This window comes from Oxyura jamaicensis, chromosome 3, assembly GCF_011077185.1.
Source record: "Oxyura jamaicensis isolate SHBP4307 breed ruddy duck chromosome 3, BPBGC_Ojam_1.0, whole genome shotgun sequence".
In the NCBI taxonomy this organism is placed as follows: domain Eukaryota; kingdom Metazoa; phylum Chordata; class Aves; order Anseriformes; family Anatidae; genus Oxyura; species Oxyura jamaicensis.
In genome coordinates, this window is record NC_048895.1 from 61,074,176 (window position 1) to 61,101,100 (window position 26,925).

A 26,925-nucleotide genomic window follows, 5' to 3' on the forward strand; every position below is an offset into this window, starting at 1 on the left:
GTAGTTCTGATTTTGTTGAAAACTTTACTGTTAATGATGAGCTTTGCATATCGTATGGATGCTGTGACACAAATGATGCAGTCTTCAGTGATTTTTATTCCATTTGGGAAGCAACACTTTCTAAATGTTTTATTATATGCTTTTAGACCACTACCTGGCATCAGTAGACAAATTTTATCGAAATAGTGTTTAAAGACTTCATTTATTTGCATGTTCCATAGTGGTATCTTTCCTTTCTGAGGCAATATACCCTTAAACTGAATTGTGCTATTAAGCTGTATATGTATTGCAGTAAATGACTTATTCACTAGAAAAAGTAATCTGCAAAAGGTGCTTTATGATAAGCTGGGAGCACTTAAATGATAAGGAATAGATATGGACTGTTGAGCTGCTTTAATTGGAAAAAGATATTGAGAAACTTATAGAAATGCTTAGGTTGGAAGCGACCTTAAAGACTGCCCAGTTCCCACCCCCCTGCCATGGGCAGGGACACCTCCCACCAGACCAGGTTGCCCAGGGCCCTATCCAGTCTGCCCTTGAACACCTCACGGGGCAACCCGTGCCAGTGCCTCACCACCTGAGTTAAGAATTTCCTCAGTCATATTTACTGATTCTATCTTGACTTTACAAAGAGGATTTGAAGTAACTTTAAGTTGTTTTCTAGAAATTTGTCAACATAAGTTTTGTTGTGGAAGTCTGTATAGACTGCAGGTACTCATTGTTCAGTTTTTGGCAGAAATACCTTTCTCTGTCTCATTTCATTTGCTGTCTATATATTTGATGTCTTTGTCTTCAGAATTACTCTAATACTTATATTTGTATCACAGATTCAGAAATATTTATTAAGCTCACATCTTCTGTAAGGAGTAATCAGTTTTTTTCTGATGAGTCTTGGTATTCTGTGTGTTGCAAGAAAAGATAATACGCTTTGAATATTTTTCTCATGGTACAGATCTTAGTTCTACAGGCTTAATGTTTATGTTGGGACAAAAAATGTTTTCCTGGCAATACACATAGGCTACTATATTTAGGAGCATTGTATGCTTGCAGATACTCAGCTGTATGGTGGCGTAGATGTGAACATGAAGACTAACAAAAATACCTGGTCTTTTGAATAGTGACTTTGCTACAAATGCTTACAATGATCATTCCTGTTAACTCTGGGGCTGCTAGCCATCATGCGTGTGCCAGGACTTCTTTGGAAATTGGCTTTTATAGGAACCTTTGAGAAACTGCTGTTTTGTGCCTTTTCTGATCTTGGAGTTGAGTGTGAAGGCTATATGCATGTGTATATAATTAAACACATGCTCAGGTGTACTTAGATATATAATAATATTTTTTTTATTATCACAGAGTATTAATTCAGTGTCTGGCTCTCAAATCCTACATACTGAAAAAAAATCACGTTAACACTTGTGGGAAAACATACAATTACTTGCCATAACTTGAACTGTGTTTCACACTGAAATACTGTTGCTCTTTTCAGCTTGGTCTTTGAATTGTGCTAGGGATTTTTAGAACTATTATGGCACCATCTGCTGACCAATGTCAAGACTGGCAATGACAGTTTGCTCACCTGGGTGCTACAATGAAAATCAGCTGCCAGTGAGGAATTAAGAGGCAGTTTAAACAATCATAAGAAGAAAGGGCAATTTTTAGCTGGCTCATGTTTGTGATAAATATTTTTATCAGGAGATACTATTGCAAAGGCTGGATCATAACAGCTGTAGTTGTCTAGTCACCTGGACTATCGCAGGAGGCTTTTCAGATCTGCTATGAAGCTTTAAAAGAAATCAAATTGATTTTTCTTTTTTTTTTTTTTTTTTTTTTTTTTTTTTTTGTCTACATGTAGTAGAATATTGTTCTAGTTACTCTGCCCTTCAGTACTTTATCTTCTGAGCTTGCAGAGGAGAAATTTGACAGCATAAGATCAGTTTAGGCTTGAGCTCTGGTGGTCTTGTCGTAACATGGGAAACCGCTTGACTCTGGCTTAACTGTTGCTTAAGTTTAAAAAGTTAAGTTTTTTAAAAAAAAAAATGGAAGAAAATTTGTGTTCTCTGGTAGTCAATTCACTTCTTCTAGTCCAAAGAGCTGCTTCAGTCTTAGATTATGTATGTGGATTAACACAATGACCAACAAGTGCAAGATCTGCTGAGACTTCTTTTTCAGACCTCAGTAATTCTGCCACTTGAGTCTGCCTAGGGTTTCTTCTGTTTTTCACTCTGGGTGTGGATTTCTCATGCTCATTCACATTTGTCGTTTCAAAATGAAATGTAAGTTTAATGCCATCTTGAATAGAAGGAGATGAGATGAGGAGAAATTTGTCCTGCTGTAGATGTTCAGAGGGCTTAAGAAATTAAGAAGGGGAGAAAATACTTGATGTGACTGTGTTGTTTAGTAGGAGCAAACTCGAGTTTATGATGCCTTCTTGGAGACAGGAGTGGAAGAAAAGATGCAATTAAAGCTTCAGACCTGTCAATTTTAAGCCTAAATTGGTTTGTTTTTGTCCATATCTTCTGAGAGAAATGTTATCTGCTTCTGTTTCCTTGTATGTTTTTTTTTTGTTGTTGTTGTTGTTGTTTTTTTTTGATACATTATTAGCTGTTAAATTGCAGGGCTGGATGAGACCTTTAGAAACCCTTTTTAGCTACTTTCTTAGAGATACCTGGGAGAAAAAAATCATCTCTAACGATGAAACCAATTTGATTTTACTGAGCAGAGTGGATCATTTTGATTGTTCTTTGATCAGCAGATGTTTGGATTTTTCTCTCAGGAAAATTAATCTGTTTATATTAGTCATTTTGATTTGGAAAATAAGCTTGTACATTATTTTATTGAGATTGATACCTGCCACTAGGGAAGAACAGCAACAGTTGAGTTCTCTGTAAGATTTGAGGACGTAAGCAAAATGTAACATGACTAGTCACAACTTCCCAACTGGCATATTAATACTTGGATTTAAATAGCAAATTCTTTGATCTCAACGGCTAGTCAAATGGAAACCTCCCTTTCGGAGGCTTATTACCTCAGAGAAATAATACATAAATGTTAAAACTTTAATGCTATTTATAAAGTATGCTAGATAAAACATGAAGGACTTTGTAAGTGAAGGAAATGGCTACGTAACTGCAATATTTAAGCTTTAATTATATTCAGAAATTGCTAATGCAGCAGTAGATATACTACCTTTTAATTTCCTCATTAGTGAATGCTTTTGTTTTAGATAGCGAAGGCTATTAAAGTAACAAACAAGGAAACAGCTACCACATGTAGTTAGACTTTTGGTCTGGAGATGCTTGCTTAGTATGAATTTGCCGGTGGATAGTTCACGGCTCCTGTGTCTTCTGACTAAGATAATTATCAAGTTTGCTTCCCTTAGCTGAATGTTTTCCATCCCCTTTTGCCAGAAGGGCTTCTCTTGTGTGTTTGGGCATCTATTTCGGGCATCTATTAGCTTCTGTATTTTTTTTTTTTTTTTTTTTTTCTGTATCTGGGAATGCTCTAGATTAATTGGCATTAGTTTTGACTACTTATGTGCTTTGGAAGTTTGGAGGTGGTGTGTTGTATACCTTCTTGTGATCTCTACTGGTTTCTAATTGACTTCAAGTGCAGTTTAAACTGTCACCTTCTGACAGTAATGCCAGGGATTGATAGTAGTATTCAATGCACAGATTCCAAGTTATGAAGTTGATTGTAACTAATCGGCTAATCTCAAGGCCAAACAAGTATACCATTAATTTAAAAAGAATTGTTTGAAGAAGGTTATAAATAATCAGTGACTTCTTATGGAATCTAACCACTTTAAACTTTTACTGTTGGACCCTTGGGGCTTATTCTTGCTGGTCCACTTCAATAAATTTGAAAGGGTAATATGATTATTTTTTTTAAGTAACAAAACAGCAAAATCTAGTGTTACACATTAGGGTGGTTGGGGGGGGGCATCTGAAAATCAGCTAAAATGAACAATCAACAAATAACAATGTTACTATTACAGATTATTAGTTTATATCCAGTTATAGTATCAGTTGTCTTTAATTTGATTTCTTGTTAAGCATTACTACAAATTGCTGCAAATAAAGCAAGAATCGGTAAAAAGTGGTGATGCTACATAACTATTTTTCTTGATGCTTTTTTTTTTAGTATAAGCTGTGACAATGACAACTGAAGTTGGTTCAGAAACAGAAGTAAAGAAAGATTCTGAGCATGTGGGACCAGACAAAGCCAAAGACAAGCCTGAAGAAGCATCAGAGACTGTAGAAAATGAAAAGTCCAGGAAAACATCCTCTGAAGAAGCTCAAGATTCTTCCTCTGTCCCAGCACCAGCAAGCCATAGTAGCCCAAGTAGCCAGAAGAAGGAAAAAGATTCATCTGAAAGCAAGGGTATTTCTCGCTTCCTTCCTCCCTGGCTTAAGAAACAAAAATCCTATACTCTGGCAGAGCCTAAAGATGAGGCCAAGAAAAGAGCAGCAGGGGAAGAACAAGTAGTTGAAGACAGTGAATGCCATCCACCAGAGGGGATTGCACAGCCAAAAAGGATTTTAGAAGTGGTGGCTGAGAATAATGCTAAAGCAGATGACAAAGAAGAAAAACACTCTGTTAGTAGTGCTGAAACACAGGTACGTGTGAGAAGGCTACTGAACGCTTTGGAGCGATTCCAAGGGGACTTGATTGATTTATGTAATTAATGTAAGGCTTTGTTGGTATCATGAAAAGATAGCAGTTATCTGGGTTTTTGTGCAATTGGATTGATACAGTTATGAGTAACATAGCTGGTGTAAATGGTTCCTGCTCTGTGGCAGTATTTATTTTTGACTGAAGTTGCTTAGCTCTGACTTGAATGTAACCGTATCGTTTGGTGTAGTCAAAAGGGATAGGGAACTCTACTATTGTGGTAGAAATGAACAGGGATAAGAGGAAAAGCTTCTTAACCAGCTTTGCATCTGAAGCCATTGTATTGCACAAATGCCTCCTTAGTAACTTAATCTGATTGTTATCTGTTGTAGTTATCTCAGAGTCCTTAGATGTTAATTTCTGTGTTATACTTTATTTTGAAACCATGATTGTAGCCACTGCTCTTAGTGATTCGCTCCAGAGATTGATGCTGAATTCCAAAGCAAACACCACATTTTGCAATGCTCTCAAGTCTCGCTTTTTTTTTTTGATGTGCAGAGTTGCACACCATGTCTTAAAACTCAAGCCTCATGTTCTAGGGCCACAGTGATGATTAAGGGCATGGAGAATCCTCTCATAGGAGGAGATGCTGAGAGAGCTGGCACACTCCAGCCTGGAGAGGAGGAGAGGTCGGGGGAATCTTATCAATGTGTGTAAATACCTGAAGGGAGGGAATGAAAAAGGAGCCAGATTCTTCTCATTGGCATGCAGTGAAGTAATAAGAGGCAGTGGGGACAAATAAAAATAAAAAACTACAACTCAGTGCATGCATCTTTTTTTCTCCAATATCTGGTCCCCAGTGGAAGACCTTAATGCTTACAGGGGTTATTGTACTTCTATTACATGCATAAATTACATTAAAGCTTAATGTCTATTTTAGTGGCTTATAAAAGAAATGAGCAGGGTAAAAATATCTGAATTCAGGACTTTGAGTCATTTAACAGAATTGTTTGACTGTATTTTATATAGCCTGCCAAAGAAGACGGTAAAGAAACAGAAGTAGAAAAGGTTGCAGAGGAAAAGGAAGAAAAACAAGACAAGGAAAAAAGGGAGACGAAAGAAGTGCAGACAGCTGAAATTATTTCCCAGAAATCTCCCAAGAAAATTAAAACCGTGCAGTGTAAAGTGGTTCTCTTGGATGGCACGGAATACAGCTGCGATCTAGAGGTAAGGCATCAATTCTTCATATAAAACACTTATAGAGAAGAAAAAAAAAAAAAAAACTTTCATTGCATTGAGAGTTTTACAAGTACGTTTTTGTATACCTAATGAGCTCATTATGAAGTTACATTCCTATTACTGTCATTAAGGCTCAGTTAACTCTTCATTTTAAAACTCCATCTTTAAGTATATAACCTTAAAAATGCACTATGAGGTAAACAAAGATAAAATGCAATAAAGGAAACTGTTCAAAGGTGCTCTCTCTTGCAGCTCAAACTTTTTTTTCCTACAAAAGATGAAGGTAGTGTCATGTGTATTAATACAAGTTGTCTTGAGTTAATTAACTTCATTTAAAAATAATAATCTTAGCTGGAGATGCGCACTTTTAAAAGTTTGCTTCAAAACAAAATCCTGTTACAGTTACAAAATCCAAATTTAAAAAATATGATTAATGTTTTTCCTCAAAAATGTTCATCAACAAATTTACCATTCATTTTTGGTGTGCTGGTGCTCATGATTAAGTCTGAACAAAGTTCTTCCATTTTTTCCAGCTTGTTCCTTAACTTTTCACTTACAGAGCAGCGAATGAATTAGAGATACTGTTGATGAATTAATTGTTAGGTGGCAGATCCAAACTAAAATTGTTTTACATGTAACATGGATTCTGGAAAATGCCTTTTTATAGACTAAAAGCTTCCATGGTTTCAAAAAGTGATTAGATAAATATTTGCAGGAAAATTCTGTAGGGAGATGTTAAACAGAAAGGCACTTGGGCTCAGGAAACCCTAGAGCTGAGGATTCTAGAGATGTAGGAACAATATAGGGATTTCTTGTGTCATATTTTTACTTTCAAGTTTCACAAGGCCTTCTGTTAGATACAGAGTACTTGTCTAGAGTCCTTTTGGTCTGAGTTTATTTTGAGAATTTTTGTGTGAAGTAGTAAGGAGATCTGATCAGCAGATTTATTCAGTTAATTCTATGAGTAGCTCCTGAAATATTTTATCTTGTTGACTGTGGGGTGTACAGTATTGTGCACCCCTGCATTGTGTGAATAAGTCACAGGCTTATCCCCGACCCAATGAATTAAAACCACCATAATTAACATATAAAGAAGCTAAGTAAATTTAATGTGTTTGCCTGCTGTTGTGTGTCTGAACAAGTCCTTGTTCTAGTAGGACTAGTATTAGGCAAGATGATGCTTAGTGTCAACTTAGCATACTTCTTTCAACGGATGCTTTTAAATTTGCATTCTGCTTACTGTGGTGTCTCCAGCCTGTCCAGATGCCTATTTCTTATTTCTCTACCTTGCTTTTTGCTTTGTGTCAGTCTCGGTGTCTCCCTTGCAGTGCTGCTGTAGTAGTACTGTAGGCCTGAGCTGTGTTGCACTATTCTCACTATGTGGAAGCTGCTCAGCAGACCTTATGGCTGGTTCCCATACAGGAAAAAGACCTAGCTTTTGTTTGCTAGGTATTCACTGCCTATTGGTGTTGGTAAATCAGCATACTATTGAATTATCCAAAACAACTCTAATAGCTTAAATTAGATGAGAAAGTGTCACTCGTATTGTTGATAATGCGACCTAAAGCTCTGTTACAGTGGTTAAGTATTATGTATGAAAGTTCTTATGTGCACAGACAACAACAACAAAAAAGCAATTTATGAATGTGTTATACGAGTGCAATTGGAAAAGAAAAATCTCCTGGTTAGGATGACATGGGAAATTCCTTCTTTGTTGGAAGCTTTGTTATCAAGAATTAAAGGATACCTTTGTGCAACTTCTCAGTAAAGGTAACAGGACCAGTTATTTACTCCAGGACGTAATGTTCAGTAGTTTGTAAAATTAGCTTTCATTTACCCATTGAAGCTTTCTTCTAGTTTCGTGTCACAGTCTTTAAACCTGTGAACATGGTATCCAAGGGTACTTAAAGATCAATTCAAAGTAAATGTTAGGGCACTGCAATCTTCTCCCGCACCCGACCTCTAATCTTAAAAGCTTCTGAGGGAAGCCCAGTTTATTCTGACTTTTATAAATATACTATTAAAAACATTACCCTATCTATATACTGAATTCGCAAGATCTTTGCAGGGTGCAGAAGGCTAGGATCAGCGGGATCTCTGAAGAATTAATAGTGAGATTGTTTATGGAGATTTGTGAGATTATACTGTTACCAAAACTGATTTTCAGAATAGCGTAGAAATGTAGTTTGAGCAGATACTGCATAAAGTTTCTGGATATTATTTCTAAAGCTGAATGTTGAGGACATGGAGAAGCATGCTTTATTACCTCCTCGGTATTTTGATAGGACAAGGAAACAATTTTTAAAACCCTGTAGGAAGTCAAATATGAAGAAATCTGTTTTTAAGACTTTCAGAAATGTCACGGTGGCTGAAGTTTTATTTCATTTCTTAGAATATCTTTATTTCTTCAAATGTTTATTCAGGTAGCTCAGAAATGCGTATTTGTTGACAATATGAAATACTCCCTGGGAATACTTGGCTGTAGTTTGCTGGAGTTTTTAAAGAGTGTATTTTATAGTTGGTAGTGGTACAAACTTTCTGGAGCCTTCATTTGTCAAATAGGTCCTATTCCCGATGTTAAAACCAAACAGTTTCTGTGTATGTTTCTTCAAGAACAATATTTCAGCTGTCCAGGGATCTTTACCTGATGGTCTCAAATGTATGCCACTTCACCATAAGCTAAGTCCAGCTGCGGAAAAGCAATAGTGAAGCCATCGCTGATGTTAGTTGTCTACATGCTTTTTGAGCTGTGTCAGCAGAAGAAAAGGTTTTATCACAGTAAACAAAACACAGACATGAAAAATGCTCTACAGAATAACTGTTCTCCAGAACAAATTATGTAGGGTTTTGCATACCAGTGTTCTGAAGTTGCAGGAATTGTCTCTAAAAGCTCTTAATGTTTATACATATGTTTGTATTTATAGGCAGATGGGGTGTGTGAGTGTGTGTATATATATTATATTTTTTCAACAGATTTCTAAAAGTAAATAAATATAGAAAATTGACACAGATGGTGTAATAACTGCAGAGTTCTTTTGCTTCCACTGAAGCCAGCATGTTTAAGTCTCTTTAAATCTGAATGGTATCTCTGTATTAATTGAAGACTGAATCTGACCATCCTGGGCTTTTTCACCAGCCAAAAATGAGACATAACGCATAATGTGATGAGGTCCATCACGATACATTTAAAATGGTAAACAAGATTTCAAATCACTTTCTAATTCACTTTCACAACTGAAAAAATACTAATCTGCAGATTAATGTTAATCTTGTTTCCTAATTACTGTAATAAATCTTTGCTCTAAGAACAAAAGTAAAAAAATCAAGGAGGGTAGGGGGGAATGACGAAGTGGAATAGGAACAACTCGGGTTCTATATTCATTTGAATCATATTTATAGGGCATGAGGACTGCTGACTGCAATTTTTCAAAATATTTTTGTTAAATACAAGTAGTTTTTATACTTTACCACTGTACCAAAACATTAAAATTCTCAGAAAACTGTTTCAACTGATAACTGAAACTTCAATTTTCACCCTCTGCAGTAGATCTTATTAGATGAGTTTCTGGTACGGATCTTTTCTTTAGTCTTCCTTTAATGTTTTGTGTTTGAGTGAATGATGATGGTTCACTTCTGCTTTACAAAGTAACAGCGTATAATCATTCAAGACTTAAAAAGCAAGTAAAAAAAAAAAACCCTCTGCAGTCTAAATACAAACTGCAAAGCTCAGTTTCCGTTTGTTTCTTTATTAAATCAAATTTCAGGGTGATTTTCAGAGTTAGGACATTCCTTGTGACGCTTTTAGCTCTTTCTGTGTACTGCTCGCAAACTTTATATTTTATTGTTAGAGATGCTTCTATAAATATAATTAGTTGCTAAAAAGGAAATAAAACTGGAAAAGTGCTTTCACTACTTCTGTTTCACTGTCAGAAACCTGTCTTTGTCTAATTGACATCTGTTCATAAGTGCGTTGATAGTATGACAATTAACAATCAGGCTTAAGCTAGCTTGTAGTTGGTGATACAACTGGGAGCTGATGTATCAGAGGGGTTGTGCTGCTGCTCAGAGGGACCTGAACAGTCTCTATGACTGAGCAAAGAAGGATCTCAGTACAGGAAGTGCAGAGTCCTGCACCTGGGAGGAATAACTCTATGGGCTGATTGGCTGGAAAGAAGCTTTGCAGAGAGAGAACCATGGGGACCTAGTGGACAAGGGAAGGGGCATGGGGCACTGACAGGTTCCTGGACTGCAGCAGGAGGAAGTTGGCTCAGAGGAGGTGGTCCTTCCCCTCTGCCCAAGTTCTCTAATTGTGCTATGGAAAAAGCCAAAAACATTAGGGTCCTTGGTGGGAAAAGACTCAGGAACCATATGGGTTTGTATCACAGGAAGTCGAGTTAATGGTATTTTTAAAAAGTTCTATCATCTCCCATTGAATAGTTTCTCCCTTTATAGTTTTTTCTGGTGTATTTCAATGGAAAAATATCATGGCTTTTATATACATATAAAAATACATATATACAAGTGATCACTTATGTACAAGCAATAATTCCTTTTGGAAGAATGAGAAAAGTGAAAGGGATCAGTTATGCATAAAGATTGTCTAAGGAAAAGCTATGTTCTCAGATAAATGAATACTATTGCTTATCCTGTGACCTTCTATGGGAGAAAAAGCAAGGTTGAATTTTTGATATTTTTTTTCTTTGCAAAAAAAAGCTATTATTCACACTGTTTGAAGAAATATGCTTTCCAATTCAAAGTCTATGCATTTTGCCAGATCTATGGCTTTGACTTCCATGTGGCCTTCTTACTTCTGTTATTCTATACATGTACTTGAGTTCCATCCTTCTCTATGAACTTGGTAAATTCAGAAGTTGAAAACAGGGGGACTCCAAGAGTACATGTATTAGATGTAATATGTGGAGGTGAGTGGGAAATAAATTCTTCATCTACCCCAGGTCTAGGTTACAGACAAAAGAACTCAAATCTACTTTGTGGTGCTAGATACTTGGAAGTTCTGAATCTGAATCTGCATCCCTTAAGAGTTTTCTTAGGGTTTTGTGATACCATCATTTGGAGAGAATAATGAAGAAGCCCAGGAGCTCTTAAAGAAGTTTTGTTTTCAGCCTGTTGCATAGTTATCTGTAATGATTAGCTGCATAACATGCTATATCAGATGCCTTTGTGCCTCTAACTTATACTTCTTATTGCGGCTGTGTTTACTTATTTCAACTTGCTAGATTATAACCCATAAGTAATGGCAAATTGCAGAGATCTTCCTTCAAATATTATGTCCAGTATTGAAGTATTTAACACTGAGTGGTTGAGACTGACACATCTGTCACTTTATCCAAACACTTGTTAAATGGTTTTATGTGTGGAAGATTTAATTATATGCTGCAGGAATGTTATTTCTGTATAATGTGTATTTATGTGACATGCAGAATGCATTGAGAGAGATTTCTGAGTAAACAAAATCCTAATGACTTCTGTTTCTGCGTTTAAATGCTTCTGAAAGCTAATTTCTGTATGTCATCTTTCAAATGGGTTGTGTCATTTGCTGGTGAGTACCACAGAATAGAAACTGATAGGAGGTGTTCTGTTAGAAAATGTTAGCTGCCTCAGTGTGTTAAAGCTAACTTATATTTGAAATTGCTTATGGAGAGGGATGGAAGGAATCATTCACTTACAGCAAATCAGCACGTTTTTACTATGATATAAAGACATCTTTGCAAATGACTGTATAATTTGATTCTGTTATATCATAGTTCAGAATTAATCACAAAATGTTGCTCTTGGAACACACATTTGTACCCTTCATGTTTCTTTGCCACTTTGTATGCTTTGTGTATTGATAATTGCCTTTTTTTGTTGTTGTTGTTTTGCAGCTGCATAGTGTTTGACTAGGGAGTTCTCTCTTTTGGCTTGTTTTTGCATGCCTTTCCCATTGCCCAGGGCATACCTGACATGGTAGATATTTAGCTTCTAACATAAAACACATCTCAGATATTTCTTTTATTGATGGTTACTTTGTAAATTAATTTATCACCTTTGAGAATTATCTGTTTGTTCTTTTGCCCTTAGAACTCTTTATTTTGCCTTAGTAGATCTTCTGACTGGTGTCAACTTGTCAGTCTGAACTTAGTTAAGTCAATAATTCTTTTTATAAAGAACTTCTGAAGCAGATATTTCAGATTCTTTGCTGACACTTTCCTTCACTTTTTTTCTATGTTCTTTTATTATTCTGCTTTTTTTAGATGCAAATTGGAAAGACCTGGTTTATAGCCTGTTTCTTTAGTATAGCTTCTAGAAATTTGCTTGTCTGAACACTAGTTCTGACAACCTTTAAGAGGTACTCTGCCGTCCTCGAGAAAAGTTCATGTAATGAAGCTAAGCTTTGTAGCAATTGAAAACTATTCCTCAGTTCATTTAAACTCCATACTCTTACTCTTGTGGTGCTTTGTGGTCTTTGATTTTGCCAAAAGTGAACGGTAGTTAGTTCTAACACCCGTGTCTCTAGTATTTGTTCTGAGAAATTAAAAACTCTTAAGTGGGACTAGTGTTCTAGTGTTACAAACATTGATACCAGTCACTCTTCAAACTTGCTTAATTTTGGGGGAACAAGGAAAATTTCATAAGGAAGCAAAGTAACCTCCGTTGAAAGGTTATATTTAAGTCCTTTAACTTTTAGTCCAAAGCATATGAAATTGCTTATTAGGTTCCATGTTAACATAATAGGTTGGTTTTCTGTGTCCTGTAACTTGAAAGTGTAAATGTCTAAAGCTACTTATCTCTAGGAAATTCATGTAATATATAAGGGAATAATATTCTGTGGAAGTATTTCACTAAACAAAATGAGTTGCATCTACACAGTATGTGCATGCATGGAGAACATGAACAATTTATTCAATTTAGTTTAACCTTAAAACTATTGTAGCTTTTAAGGATAGCTTCCATGTGTTCTCAGTTTCTTCACAGAAATCTGTAAATGACTAGAGAGGAAGAAAGGGAAAAACTGTTGTTTGAATGGTTTTGGAGGAACAGAGTTAAAACAATTTTCACAGCTTGTGAACTGCTAGTAACTTTCAGTTACCTTTTATTGCTTTCTTTCATGTGAATTAAGTTCACTCACAGGAATGGCAGCATGTAAGTGGGATAGAGACTTGTGAAAGCATGTGGGGATGAAAGATGTCTAGTCAAAAGATGTCTTTTGTCTTTGTCAAAAGTTCTAAATCACTGAATCATTGTACTTGAAATGACAAACATTCACCATCACAGGTTCATGATTCAGTAGTGTAATATTTGTGGGAAGTAATGTCAGTTTAATAGTTTGAGTGGAATGCTCAAAATGAATTTCTAAGATGCACATTTTTATTTGTTTATTTTTTGCATAGTGCAGATTACATAATTCTTATGAACCCCTTTCCTGATAATTGACGTCTATGAGCGCAGGTGCAAATTCTCATTCCCTTAGAGTGGTCTGAGTGTTCCTCTTGCTTTGAGGAGGAAGCTATTTTTGAAGCTTTTTTTCTTTGTGTTATTTTTTAGGTAGTTGTAAGGAAACTTCTTTGTTATATTTGGGATCTGTGATAACGGCTTCTTCAGATTTTCTTCTGTAAATGTAATCTTGGTTTTAGTAGAGGATAACAGTTCCAGTTAAAAAAAAAAAAAATCTAACTGTATAATAACTGCTAGTTAGAAGCAAATGTAGATCATATTGGGTTTGTTTACTGCATTCAGTCAGTGGTCTAATTAAATATTTATAACAAAAGGCATTTAAAGGATGCCAGCACTGACCGCATTTTATGCACGTATGAACAACTGAAATATATTGGAGATGACAGAAGGGTCCTATGGTTACTTAGTTTGCTTATACAAAATAAAATTGTTTGATTAATGTACACTTAAGATCATTTTTTAACCCTGAATTAAGAAAAGTACGATTGAACTTGATATGGATCAGATGTTCAATTGCAGTTGGGCTTTTATTTGCAAATCTTTATTTTTTTTGACTGTTCAGATGTGTAGACTAGTGTTTGGATAAACTTAAGTGATCTGCTTAATGTATGAGCTTTTATTTACTTAGAAAAACAGGGATGACATAAAATTTCACACATTTTGAAAACTTTGATCCAGATTCAAGAGACGCCACTAAAAGTAATGCTTGAGTGAAGTCATCTCAAAGGCAAAGGGGAGACTTGCCTTGTGTGGAGATCAGTCATTAGTACGGCCTTTCAGGGCTGGCTGCCTTGGCACTGGTCGTCCCATTTTGCCAAGGGGGACTGTGAGAGTGGCCTGGGGGGTGGGTACCTTGCCTGCTGGGAGCTCAACCCACCACACTGACTTTTACTTTTTACTTTTTTTGACTGACTTTTTAATTTTAGTAAGCTGAAGGGGAGGCTGTCAAGAAAAGTGGTTACTTCAAACTGCTAGGGGAAGGAGTTAACTGTATTTCTGAAGAGTAAAACCTGTGAGAGTACCAACCAGGCTTAAGATTCCCAGCTCCCTTTTTCAAGTGATTTTGACTTCTAAGCTCAACTGACTCTCTGTGATGCTTTGTCTACTAATTGTGCTCATCTTATGAATGTGTTGTTGAAAGTTTTCTGATCTTCAAGACTGTAACATCTGCTGAACAATGCAGTCTTGAAGAATCAGAGGTTTGGATTGTTGGAGAATAAAAAAACAAAGCCTTCACTATTTGCTCTGTGCATACCTTTTCTCCCCCTTCCCTCCCCTCCCAGCCTTAACATTTTGTACAGTGCAATGGGGCTGCAGTGAGAGGCACACTTGAGGCACTTGTGAGAGCTCTGTCACTGTCTGCGGGACACAATAACTGCAGTGTTGCCAGGGCCTACACAGGGGCAGTTGATGGCGTTTCTTTGGAATTGCAGTAGTGTATGGCATCTACTGAAATCTGTGGGATAAGCAAATGCAGAAATTCCTCTGAGCTGCCAGGCCTCAGAAAATGCCATGTTGTGGCCACGCTGGTAAATGCCACAGATAGCAGAACAGTCATGTAGGGCTTGGTTCAAAAGGCAAGACTGCATGCTGTTCATGTTCAAATGTTCCACCAACAGGCTGTATTTTAACTGTGGAAAGAAATTCTGATGTTCCCCACCCCTGTTATGTACTGAAAGCCAAATGCTCTAAAACGTTTTGCCTCTTGTCAGCAGCCATCTCCAGTACAATTTTTCCCTAAAACCTGGCACACAGAAACAAGACATAGGCCTGTTTTTCATTACCAGCAATAGGAAGACACAGGATAACCATGTTTACATTCCCAGTTACTGGTGTGGGGAGAAAAGATGGAACTTCAGGACTAATTGCAATTTACTTAAGCTGTAATTCCAGTGCTGCAAAAAGCAGCCTTTTTAGGAGTGTGCTAAAATTTTTGTCTTTCATTGCTATTATAAAATAATAGACTACAACACTGAAACTAACCTCAAATAAAAATGTGATTTTCTTTTTTGTTACAACAGATTTTTTTTATTATTTTTTTTTTTTAAGGAATAAGCTTCTTTAAGACTTAGTTTTATTTTATGACTGGTTTCTCTGACTTGCCCCTCAAAATCTCTGCAGTGTTGACAGGCCTGTTACTTGTGCTCTGCTTGTATGGTGTTCCTACTGGCCTGATCACCTACTTGTAGGGTCTGCTTCATATTTTTTTTTGTTTGTTTCTTGAAGATAACATGCTTTGTTTTTCATAGAGCTTTAAAGTGGTTTGGGTTGGAAGGGACCTTAAAAACCAGCTTGTTCCCACCCCTTGCCATAGGCAGGGACACCTCCCAGTAGAGCAGGTTGCTCAAAGCCCCATCCAGCCTGGTCTTTGGGTAAAACTAAAGACCTATAATAAACAACTTAAGAACTATTTAGCTACAATTAATGGTGTGGGATACTTAAGTAAAAAATGATACCGAATTTTTCTTGTACGTGCAAGACAACTTCTTTGAATAGGAAAAGAATTTAAATGTCTTTATTTTTAACAGTGATAGGTATAGTAGGAAAATATGATAAACAGTTTCATAAGAAAGCTGACAGCTTTATAATCTTTTTATTCGTACTTTAAAATTTCCTGATTAATCCCATCTAATTATAGTACCTGTTAAGCAGCCTGTTTCATCAGCTGAATATGTTCATAAAATTAAATGTTTACTAACAGTACTTTTCTTTTTTTCAGAAAAGAGCAAAAGGCCAAATACTGTTTGACAAAGTGTGTGAGCATCTCAATTTATTGGAAAAGGACTATTTTGGGCTGTTGTTCTATGAGAATTCAGATCAAAAGGTAAGCCTGCATTAGAGCTTTTGTTTTACCCCTACATTGCTACTGACTTGAATAGTTTAGTGTGGGATATTGTATTAAACGTATACCTTTACAAACGTTTAAGTAAATGATTGCAAAACTTCAATTCTAGTTTGCTGCAAACTTGTACCATGTGGAAGATACTGATGTGTATGTTAAGATGCCTAAAAAGTTTCCATTTATTACTTTAGAGTGTGAAATATTTAAATGCACACTTCTGGAAAAATTAATTTAATACTTCCTAGGCTTTATTTTGAGATGGTAAAATAGTATGCCATACCTGCCAGTGAAGATAGGAAACTTTGGCAGGTTGTTAAGGGAATGATATCAAACTCCCCAAAGTTTAATTTGTAACCCTTTCAAAAATACAAAGACAAACAAAACTGATGATAAATAATACAAACAAATCTGTCTTTAATCTGGGTTTCTAAAAATTTATCTTTTCTCACGTGTGCTTAATAATGCTTTGACAAGGAGCGTGAAGGACACCTTGTCTCTAAGTCTGTAATTATCAGGCCTTAATTGTTCCTTTTCCTATTAATTTGAAGTTTAAAAAAAAAAAAAAAGTCATTTGAAATGATGAGACTGGGGCTAGCCTCTCACCAGCATTGGATGCCAGCTTTAGTAATGAAGAGGTGTTTTGGTATAACTACATTCAAATAAGATCTCTTCAGTACCTTTAAGATCTCTTCAGTACCTTTTGGTAGCATATTTTCTGTCATCTTTTACACTTGTTTGTATGTGGTGAGCACATCTAGATTGAGTTGAGGAAAAATTTAAATCAGCTGTTGATATTTATTCTACTAATTACTGAGAGCCAATTAGCTTCTCCCAGCATCTGAATGTTTGTGGCTAGTTATGGACTAGTTTTCACTGTGTCCACTAACTAAAGATATACCTTTATGATCTTTTCAATCATAAAGAACAAACTAACAATTGCAAACTCAAATGGAAAAAAGCATAATGCTTTTGATTTTAATCTCAATCTGTTTTTATGGCAGAAAGCATCATTACATGAGTATTTATACTATATACTCACTGTATATACGCATTATACTTAGTGAAGACATTCTTGCCTTTTTTCATGTTTTGTTATTACACTTTTGCATTTGAAATGAAGTGTAATTTAGTGATCTGAGTAAATTTGACTTTTTTGACAACTTCTATTCAAATACAGTTGTTTTCTAGACTTCCTTTGCTTTGCTGGAGACCTTTTCTGAAGCAAAGAGCAAAATCCTTGATTCCTCTGGGTTAAAGATTTCTGTGCATAAAATCGGCTTGATGCATTTTAGTTGAATATTGTATTTTTGTTTGTGATTTATAAAGCATTTATAGAAATTGGACCATCTTCAGTGTAACAAGGAAGAGCGTTCAAGTTGATCCTCTGAGTAATACCATAATCTATTTTTTTGTTGTCATTTACAGTCCCTTTATTTGTGCTACTTAGTATTCTTGGCAATACATGGGTGTACATACACAGTAAAACATAAAACAGACTCCTCACTGACAGGAAAGAAGATACATAATAACATATGTGGGATCCTTGAATTATACCAGGAATCAGCACATATGAATGGATCTTAAGTGGTGGAATTGAGGAGCCTTTGGCTTTTTTAAAATAGAGCAGGAAAGTTTGGATTGGTGCAGAGTATGTCAATTCTCTCTTTTCTAATGCAACTCTAGTTGGACTAACAGACTTCTTAGTATTCCTCAGTCATGTGAATGGAGGAACCCAGTGTCATACCTTAAAAAGAGCCAGTCTTTTCTTTCTATGTAAGAGGTCTTGTGTATATATTTCCATTTATCGGTGATACCTGCCTATATTGTAGCTACCTTATGAAGTTTAAGGCACACCGAGAATGATGTGAAGTTATTTTTCCAAATTAGCTAAGCTTTCAGTGAAACACAGAAATTTGGTAGGGACAGTTACTGAAATATTTAAGCTTGTTCTGACTTCCTTAGAAACTCTGGTCAACCAGTTGATTTATCAGAAAGAACTTCAGTTGGTGAAAGAACTCTAGGTCTTCTTTAGGCATTTAGGTTTGCAAACAGATAGTGAGCAGAGTTGAACTATTGTATTCCCTGGATTACTTCCTCAGACATCTTTCAAAGTCTGAGAGGGAAAAGGAAAGAACATTCAGTTTTGGACTGGCAAAAAGAGGTACTTTACATAAATTTCCCAATTTGAGTTTTTCTAATTGTTCTATGAATCTGCAGCATTTGATGCTTGTTCAGCAGGGATTGTCTGTTTTACCTATTGCTGTTCATTTGTAAGCTTTTCATTTCAATTTGATTTCCAGAGTTGTTAGAGCAGTTCTTGGCTTGTGCAATTGGCCTATATTTTACGAACTTAGGTACGTGTGCAAGATGATGACTGCTGTATTCTTTATTAGTGTTTTAATTGACACTTCTAAAACTACTGACTGTCTGGTTTTGCTTTCTTTTCTCAACAATTAGCATTTTGTGATCACTAGATTGGAAACGGGAATTTGTGGTGATGTGTAAAAGGCTAAGGAAGACCCAAGGTTGTATAATAACTTAAAGCCAGAAAAAATAAAATAAAGGGAAAAAAGTCCTAGTGGTCCTAGTTTGAGTTTTCTGGAACTCTTTTTTTCTGGAACTCTTTAATAGGTAGGCAATTCTTGGAGTTTGTATTTGAGATACGGATCAATTTTGTATTGTTTTTTTTTTTAATTTTGGTATTTAAATGGGTACTATCTGCAACCAGTTTTGTTTTCGTCCTGTGATTAAATAGAATGTAAGTACAATTTTTCTGATAACCTATTCATTTTTAAATTTATCAAATCATATTTCATATGGTTTTGCTAAAGCTGTGGAAGTTTTGCTTTCTTTCTGACCATGAGTATATTAAACTCTGAGTTACAGTATTAGAAGAATACTAAAATCACAAATTGACCATAAAAAGGTAAAAAAGTATAAAGTAGAAGCAGATGATGATCTTGCTGTTAGAGACTGCATACAGTTATAACTTTTTACATAATAAAATCTACAGCAATATATTCAGTAAGATGCAGAGACGCACACTCTTGAAGATTCCAAGCTGAAGTACCACACTTAGGAATGTCACTTGCTGTAGTGCCTTTAGTCAGTTGAGACTCCCAGAAGTCAAAGTATGGCTTAGGTGGCCTACTCTGTCTCCTGATGTGTAACTGATGTGGATGTGGGGCTCTGCTGCAGCTCTAAGTTGGAGTTGCCAGAGGAGTGGGAATACCCAGGCTTCCAAAAAAGATTTGGAAAGCCTGGGCTTCAGCATGAGAGAGTTGTGCCCCCTAACACCCAACTGCCGGTTCTTTCATGCTTGTAAATATGAAATTGTATAGCTACACAGAATGGGATCAGTAAGATAGATGCATGTATTTTTGTTATTAAAGAGACCGTTTTAATACATGAAGACCTATATAGTTTGTAGAATGTTAAACATTTGTGGAATGTCTTTTAATAGATCCTGTGCTCTTCTCTTAGCACTTTCACATAGATCTCAACTTCCTTCATTCTTTTCTAAGAAAGAAAAAATCATGTAACATCTCACATATTGATTTAATTAATGGATGGGGGTGAGGATGCTGATCAGTTGTGTTCAGCAATATCTGCCACAGAAAGCCTAGAGACTTGGGCTTTCCCTAGTTTTAGGGGCTGGCAGTCTCTTTTGTTCACCTCTCTGTATAAAAAATCAAGTTTGAATTCTTTTTTCATCTCAGTACCAGTTATTTCTGATACATTTCTTTTTTCAGTTATAGCTATTGCCCCTTGAGATTAAAATGCAGCAAATCTCTGACCTCCATCCAAGTCAGTACTAAATGCTGAATGATGTGTTTTCTCTCATTCTTATGCAGTCATCACAGCCACTCATTTAGGAGCCAGCTGTTGAGCTAGACAGCAGCTGTGGGGTGTGGAAACTCAATGCCAGGCACTCTTTTGAATTAGAGCTGCTCCTTAATGCACCACTGGGGTACCATTGGAGGAGGAGTCCCATTAACTTTTCTCTATGGGTGTTCTGTGCAGCTGGGAGAGATGTTATGTTTTCATATCAGACCAATTTTTGTTAGCTTTCATAGACATTTTAAAGCTATTTAGGTAAAGTTACTCATTAATGATTTTTTTGTGGCTTTACAAATGTTATATTTATTAGTTTAAAGTTTAGTTAGTGATTTCATTGCATTACACCCTCAAAAGTTCATGAATGCTCCATTCACGTTGTAATTGGTCTGAAAAAGTGTTAGAAAGCTTGTGCTCTTATGTTCTGGGCACCAGCTGGAAATGTTGCTTTTCTGGATTTGTACAAAATACTTTTGTGCTGGTAGAGAACGTTTTGTTGTTCTTTGACAATTCATTACTTTGTCTTATCTATAACCTTACCATTCATAAATTAAACAAATAGATTTTGCCTACTGGAGCAACGTAGTGTGCATACACTGTCTTTTGTGTTGAAAGACAGACCTGCCTATTCTGTGTTGAGGTCTATTTCAGGGTAGATTCTTCAGTAGTGTTTGTTTTACTTGTAACAAAAGGCACAGATGCAAAACAGCCCCCCCCCCCCCCCAAAAAAAAAAAGTAATTACGCATATAAAACAGAATACAACCATCTGATTTTTATTTGATGGAACAGTAATGAAAGTTGGTTATGAAATCTACTTCCAATAAGCCTGCTGCAGGTTTGGAAAATCAGAAAATGAACTGTATTGAAAATACAGTTTCATTTAAAGAAATGAATTTCTTTAAAAAAAAAAATACTATTCACATTTTGCAACATATTCCGTTTTGTATGTTTTCTTCTACTTTGTAAAAGTAGAGGTAAAAGATAAAGCACTGAAAATAACATGCATCCTAGTTTTCAGCTGTAATTGTCACACTATATAATTGTTACTTTTTACTACCCTTTGTCTAAAATTTAAGAGTTTAAGGTAGTTTATCTTTGTAATCAGAGGAATATGGCTTTGTATCATTTGGGAATGGAGTTCATACCGAAACTGAAAACCAGAATGATAACTAGCTGAAATGGGTCTCAGCTGAAATCTTTGAAGACTTCTCATGTCTTCTGAGGCCTGTCTTTGTCAAGGTTCTTCCAGCAGGTAGTATTTTTTTCTTATTTAAGCAAAATGAATTTTATCCAGATTTTTTTGGGAGGAGTTTTTTCTCTTCCTTTATAACAATGTTATGGACTGTGTATCTCTGGAATCATTATAACAGTTATGAGATTTAGAGGTTGCAGGCTTCTTAAAGCAAGAAATGTGGGATTATCCATGTGTTTTAATTACACCAATAAACAAAACACTTTATCATTTGTTATAGCATTTATTTTTAAAGAGTATGTGTCTAATGTAGACATTCTGCATCAATGACAAAACTAGATTACATTAAGGTCATGTACAACAAGGATCTTAGTGTTTTGTGTTACATTCACAGAAGCCACACCCTTTATCACCAGAAATAATTTGCTGCAGTGTAAAAAAAAAAAATCATGTTTCACATTCTCCTAATGCGTATAAAACCATAAAAGTGTGGTATAGCACACTGTGTCCCTGAAATTGACTTAATTTTGAGTTGGAAAGTCTACAGTAAAGATTGATTTATATGGTTGTGGAAAACAATTGTGGAAAACTGGTGTCTACAGTTTGGCACCACAGACTGAAAGGTGAGTCACAGTGTACTCAATATCTGGTACTTGGCTAGGTTAGGCAAGAAACATTGACAGAGATGCATCCTTAGCAACGTTTGTGCTAGCACTGAGGTCCCTGCTGACCTTGAGGCTGCTGTTACCTGCAGGGGACTGTTGAAATGCAAATGTTGACCTTGACCTTGCAAGTTAGTTGCTAGCTCCTCACTACTTTGCACACTTCTGCTAATGAAACATACTAAGTTTGGCTGACAGACTGGCTGTGTCTGCATATGTGTGTATGTGTTTGGTCATGTATATGTTTGTCTGTTTATGGAAAATAAACATTCAAATGCTGTAAAAAAATAAATGTTCAGTAACTGCAGTTAAAAGGCTCATATTTCTAGTCTCTTACTTGATCTACTTTGTAAGATCTATGGGTAAAATTTGTGAACAGGTTTGTTTGAATTACAGATGAATGCATGTTACTGATTCCTCATTCTCAGTTTTCAAAGTTATGTTCTTGGATGATGAGTCACAAAAGTCTCTTTGCATTAGTAACAATAGTAATTGAAATGCTATAAGCTAACTTAGTACAAAATATAGCAAAATATTCTTGGTGTTGAAGACAGAACAACATTTAATAGTGAACCAGCTATATGGAAAATTTTCTTTATTTGCATTGCCTAAAATAGAGCAAAGCTTATAGTTTTGAACCTTGTGAATCAGCATTAGCATCATACGGGTTAGTAGAGAACTTTGCTTTGGGGAAGCTCAGGAAAAAAAAAAAAAAAAAAGATATTTTTTTTCCAAGCACCTTTGAATGTTATCAGACCTAAAATGTATATAATTTAAGACAAGTAACAGGAATAGTAGATATCTAGAGATTAAGAGAAATCTCATTTTAAATAACTATATAGGTATGTAAGCGCAGACATGTAGAGATTACATAGTTGTTCATGAAGTCTGCTTATGCCAATAAAAGGAGAGAGACAATTGTATTTGTCAAATGTAATGTGCCAGCAAAGACTATCCAATTTACAAAATACAGGGCATAAATAGTCTAAAGCAATAAGACAAGCCATGAAGGCAGTGGCATCGCACAGTGTCACTTACATGCATAGATGGGGAGACTTGCTAGCAAATCACAAGATCAATTTTAGAATTTTCTGGGAAATTTTAAAGTAGAACTGAGGTCTAAAAGATACGAACTTTGACTGCATTGTATGAAATTACTTCATCTTCTCTCTGAAATTATTTTAAATGTTTATTTTTTTCAGAACTGGTTAGATTCTTCAAAGGAAATCAAGAGACAAATTCGAAGTAAGTACTTATGTATTTGGATGTTACGTTCCTTTTTTTTTGCTTGCAGAAAATTTCTTCCTAAACTCAGTAGTCTGGATGTTTATTTAATTGCTTACAGCATTAATATAATTTATATCTGATTATGACATTCAGCTTTAGAACAGAAAGCAAAGCTTCTATTTCTGTCCACTGTCCAGTAAGGAGAGAAGGGATTGATCAGACTTCTGCTGTAGAAGTTAATGACTATAGTGGCTGCTGACCCCAATTTTTCTATATTGCATTTGACTAATCAGTAGATATCTTTTGCATCCCAAAACAGTAGGTGTTATTCAGATTTGATGCTGATATTTGGGTTATGAGATGGAAAAAGTTAACTTGCAGAAATGGTCACCAAAGACTCACCAAATGAACGTGAAACTACAAAATAAGAATCAGTATGTCTTACAGAAGGTGTATTTTTTTTTTTAAACCTGATCAGTCCAGCACCATTTCCACAATGGAAATGGATTAGAGAGATTGGAACCTCAGACTACTCCCTGGAATGTTTGACTGAATCTGTTTAGATCTTTTTGCTTCCCTTACTAAGTATATATTCACTTGGCATGTAGGTTTTGTAGTAGACAGGAGCAAGTGGTGAGTATATTCAGGAAATGCTCTTTCTGAGTTTAAATGTCTCAAAATATGTAGTCAATACAAAAGGCTAGAAAACTCTTAACGGACACTCTTCTCATTGTTTTATATGCTTGTGGCCAATATGATTTCCTTTTAATGTTTGTTTTTGTTCTTCTTGGTGGAAACATTATTTTTTGAGCGGCTGACAGGAAATGTAAGTGGGGAGAGAATGCAAATTTTATGAACAGGTGATAATAAGACTTGCATGTCTACATTTCCAACACACCAAGAATGTTACTTAAGAAACTGACTTTGATCTCTTTTGGGGTATATGATCCAGTGAGAGCACTTGTAATTAAGAACAGCACTGTGCTAATTATGATGGCTAAGAAGCGGTTTCTTTAATATTTCTAACTTCTTTTTATGGCAATGCTTGCATTTTCCAAAAATGGTAGTGGTGTTAATTCTGTTTCCTTTAGACCTTTCCCAATTGGTTAAATCTTTTACTATGTTGAGGAAGGTGTATTTTTCATTTTCAGTGAAGAAATTAAAGTTACAGAAGCTTTACTGACGACTATTTTTTGATCTAATATGCTGTTGTATAAACAAACCAGTCCAATTAAAATGGTGAATGTACTTGCATGCTTATGCAATTGCAGAAGCCATCTGCAATTGCTCTTTTAATAACGGAAAAGTTGCAATATTTCTTATTCCATAGAAATGTGAGGTCTTCAGTTAATATATATAAAGTAGTCAAAATACATGGGTTAATGACTGTTCTGTTAGTTTTTAGTATTTGTCAAGAGACTGAGGACACTGATACTTCCCATGTTACTGTCTTTAGTAGTGATCTGCATGCTATAGAGCATCATTTATGAGTATCATGAATCTGAAATGCAAGAACTGTCCTGATATTTTTTAGGGTGCACTACATATTTTTTAATACTGTGTAGTACGTACTACAAAAATATTTTAAGGGAATCTGATTTTTCATACAACCTGAAGACCCGTGTTTCTATATTGGAGATCAAGTTCAGTTTCTTGAATTAGTCATCACAATTGAAATTTTTTCTTTGGTCTGTAGCATTTCTGAGTTCATAGGCATACTGCATGAGGTAAACAACCAAGTGAGAATGCCATTTCAAAGGTTTCAACAATGAAACTTGCTTATGCTGATTTGCAAGTAATGAACATACTGTTAGTTGTGTTCTTTGTAATCACTGTATTAAAATTTCCAGATATTGGAACGTACTGTGAAAGCAAATTTTCTCTCCCAACTATGTGGATATCGAGTAATGAGGTTTTCCTTTGTTTCAGGCTTAGTTCTAGTCAAGAATGGATATCTTATGTACAAAAAAAAAAAGTTAAAATATATTTAAGATACCTGTAAAACCTACTAACCCATTCAAAATGAGGAAGCTCATTTCTTTTTCTCACGTATAGCATAAACTGAAGCACTAACATGCTAGATGAGCATATCTGGACAAATCTATTGATCTGAACGCTCAAAGGTGTTGAATTTGGAAGTGGAGTTCAGCATGTCAGTTTTCAACTTAATATTTATAATAATGTCTCTCTTACATGTGAGCAATACCAATACTCCACATATGGGGCACTTGTGTACCACCCTGGGGAAGATGAAATTAGAATCCTGTAGTCTCCAGCAAGTCATGGTCTGCATCAGGCTGTCTGGGCTGTCTGTTGCTGAGATTCAGCATCCACAGGTTTTTTGATCTGTCATTTATTCCCATTGGCCTTTGGCTAGGCAGTTATATTGGACCTCAGCAATTACCTGTGTATCAGTGTTGCTGTAGCTAATGAACTTGGTTCACAAATTACTGTCTCATTTCTCAAGGCTATGAAGGTGGCAAAAAACTTGTTTGGCTTCACTCAGCCTGATGTCTTCAGGAAAATTAATTTGTGACCTTTTTTAAACTCATGTAATTGGATATCCACTGGCATATGATAAAACCTCTAATTAATTCAGTTATGGACAGGTATGACATTTCTGTCACTAGCTTGGAAATTGATACATCCCAAGTGGATTAAGGCTTTCACAAAACTTAGAACTTCAGCTCTTGCGTATAGTGAAGGGACAAACAGTAGCCACTGACTTTGGAAAAGCCAAATCCTGGATTTCTTGGAGGGTATGGTGTTTTACCTTTTATATAAAATTCAATGAGGTTTTTATCTATGCAAGATGTGTTACATGCAGTTTGTATATAGCACATTCAATTCAGTTTTCTGAGTTCTTCTGAACTCACTCTCAGTGTAACAGAATTAAATGAATAAGCACATAAAGCTTGTTTTACTGTAGTATTAATTGCAATTGAAGATCAATCTTCTGCGGTTTAAATGTTCACAATTATGTTGTGGGCAAAGATTAGAGATGTGAATGTATAAACCATCTGTTTTTTGTCATGAGAGTACTTATTTAGCCAGAAAGATTTTAGGAACTCGTTGCTGTACCCAGAAGGGAAATTTCCTGTGATGTTCTGGAAGTGGATTAGAATACATACAATAATACAGCTACAATATTTAAGGTAGCTGGTGGCAAAACTTGGGCTTTAAATCTTGCTCTTGATTCATGTTGAAGACTGTTCTCAACATCTTTATTGTTTATGGGCATCCAGACATTCACACTGGGGAACTTTAAAATAGCCAAATGTGATACTAACCTTGTCCTCGAGATGTGTAGCCAACAATTAAAGTAGTTCTGGGAATGCCATAAAGTTGAAACGTAATTTTGACGTTCTTGGTTCTATAGCATATTCTGCAGTAAAGGCTAAACATCTGAACTGCTCAGGAAAGAGGATAAGAAAGGATAATGACATGAATAAATACGTGTATTTTCACAGTAGACCAAACGGTGATAAGTTCATAAATAAAATTCTGTGAGGACGGTATAACACAAATTCAGAATTTTGCAACACTGTGTACTACCACATTTTATAGTTTGTACTTAGTGTGAAGGGAAGTTAGAATTCATTAAGGAAAAGGATTGTGTTTTAAATATACAGCGCTGATTTTGTTGTCAATAAAACATGGCAAGCTCAGGTTAAAAAAAGAGTATATATATGCGTATGCAAGGTCACTTTAAAGAAATATTTATAATAACATAACTATATATATGTAAAACTTGTAGCTAACTTCTAAGCTCATCATAGTGGAATCTAGTAGTGAAGAGCAATAAGCACTGTGCTAAGGGAAGAGTTGTCCTGAGGAAGTGTTCCTGTACGTCTGCTAG

General features: G+C 35.6%; 1 protein-coding gene across 20 annotated transcripts in view; it reads left to right on the forward strand.

The window, feature by feature from the left end:
- Positions 1-26,925, forward strand: part of EPB41L2 (erythrocyte membrane protein band 4.1 like 2) — a 111,999-nt gene that overhangs the window by 42,909 nt on the left and 42,165 nt on the right. For all 20 annotated transcript variants that reach the window (XM_035319916.1, XM_035319898.1, XM_035319912.1 and 17 more), the window contains 4 exons: positions 4,141-4,616; positions 5,641-5,838; positions 16,025-16,129; positions 23,042-23,084. In XM_035319916.1, coding sequence (XP_035175807.1) covers positions 4,155-4,616; positions 5,641-5,838; positions 16,025-16,129; positions 23,042-23,084 — 808 coding nt within the window. In that variant the 5' untranslated portion in view covers positions 4,141-4,154. The remainder of the gene's footprint in view (positions 1-4,140; positions 4,617-5,640; positions 5,839-16,024; positions 16,130-23,041; positions 23,085-26,925) is intronic.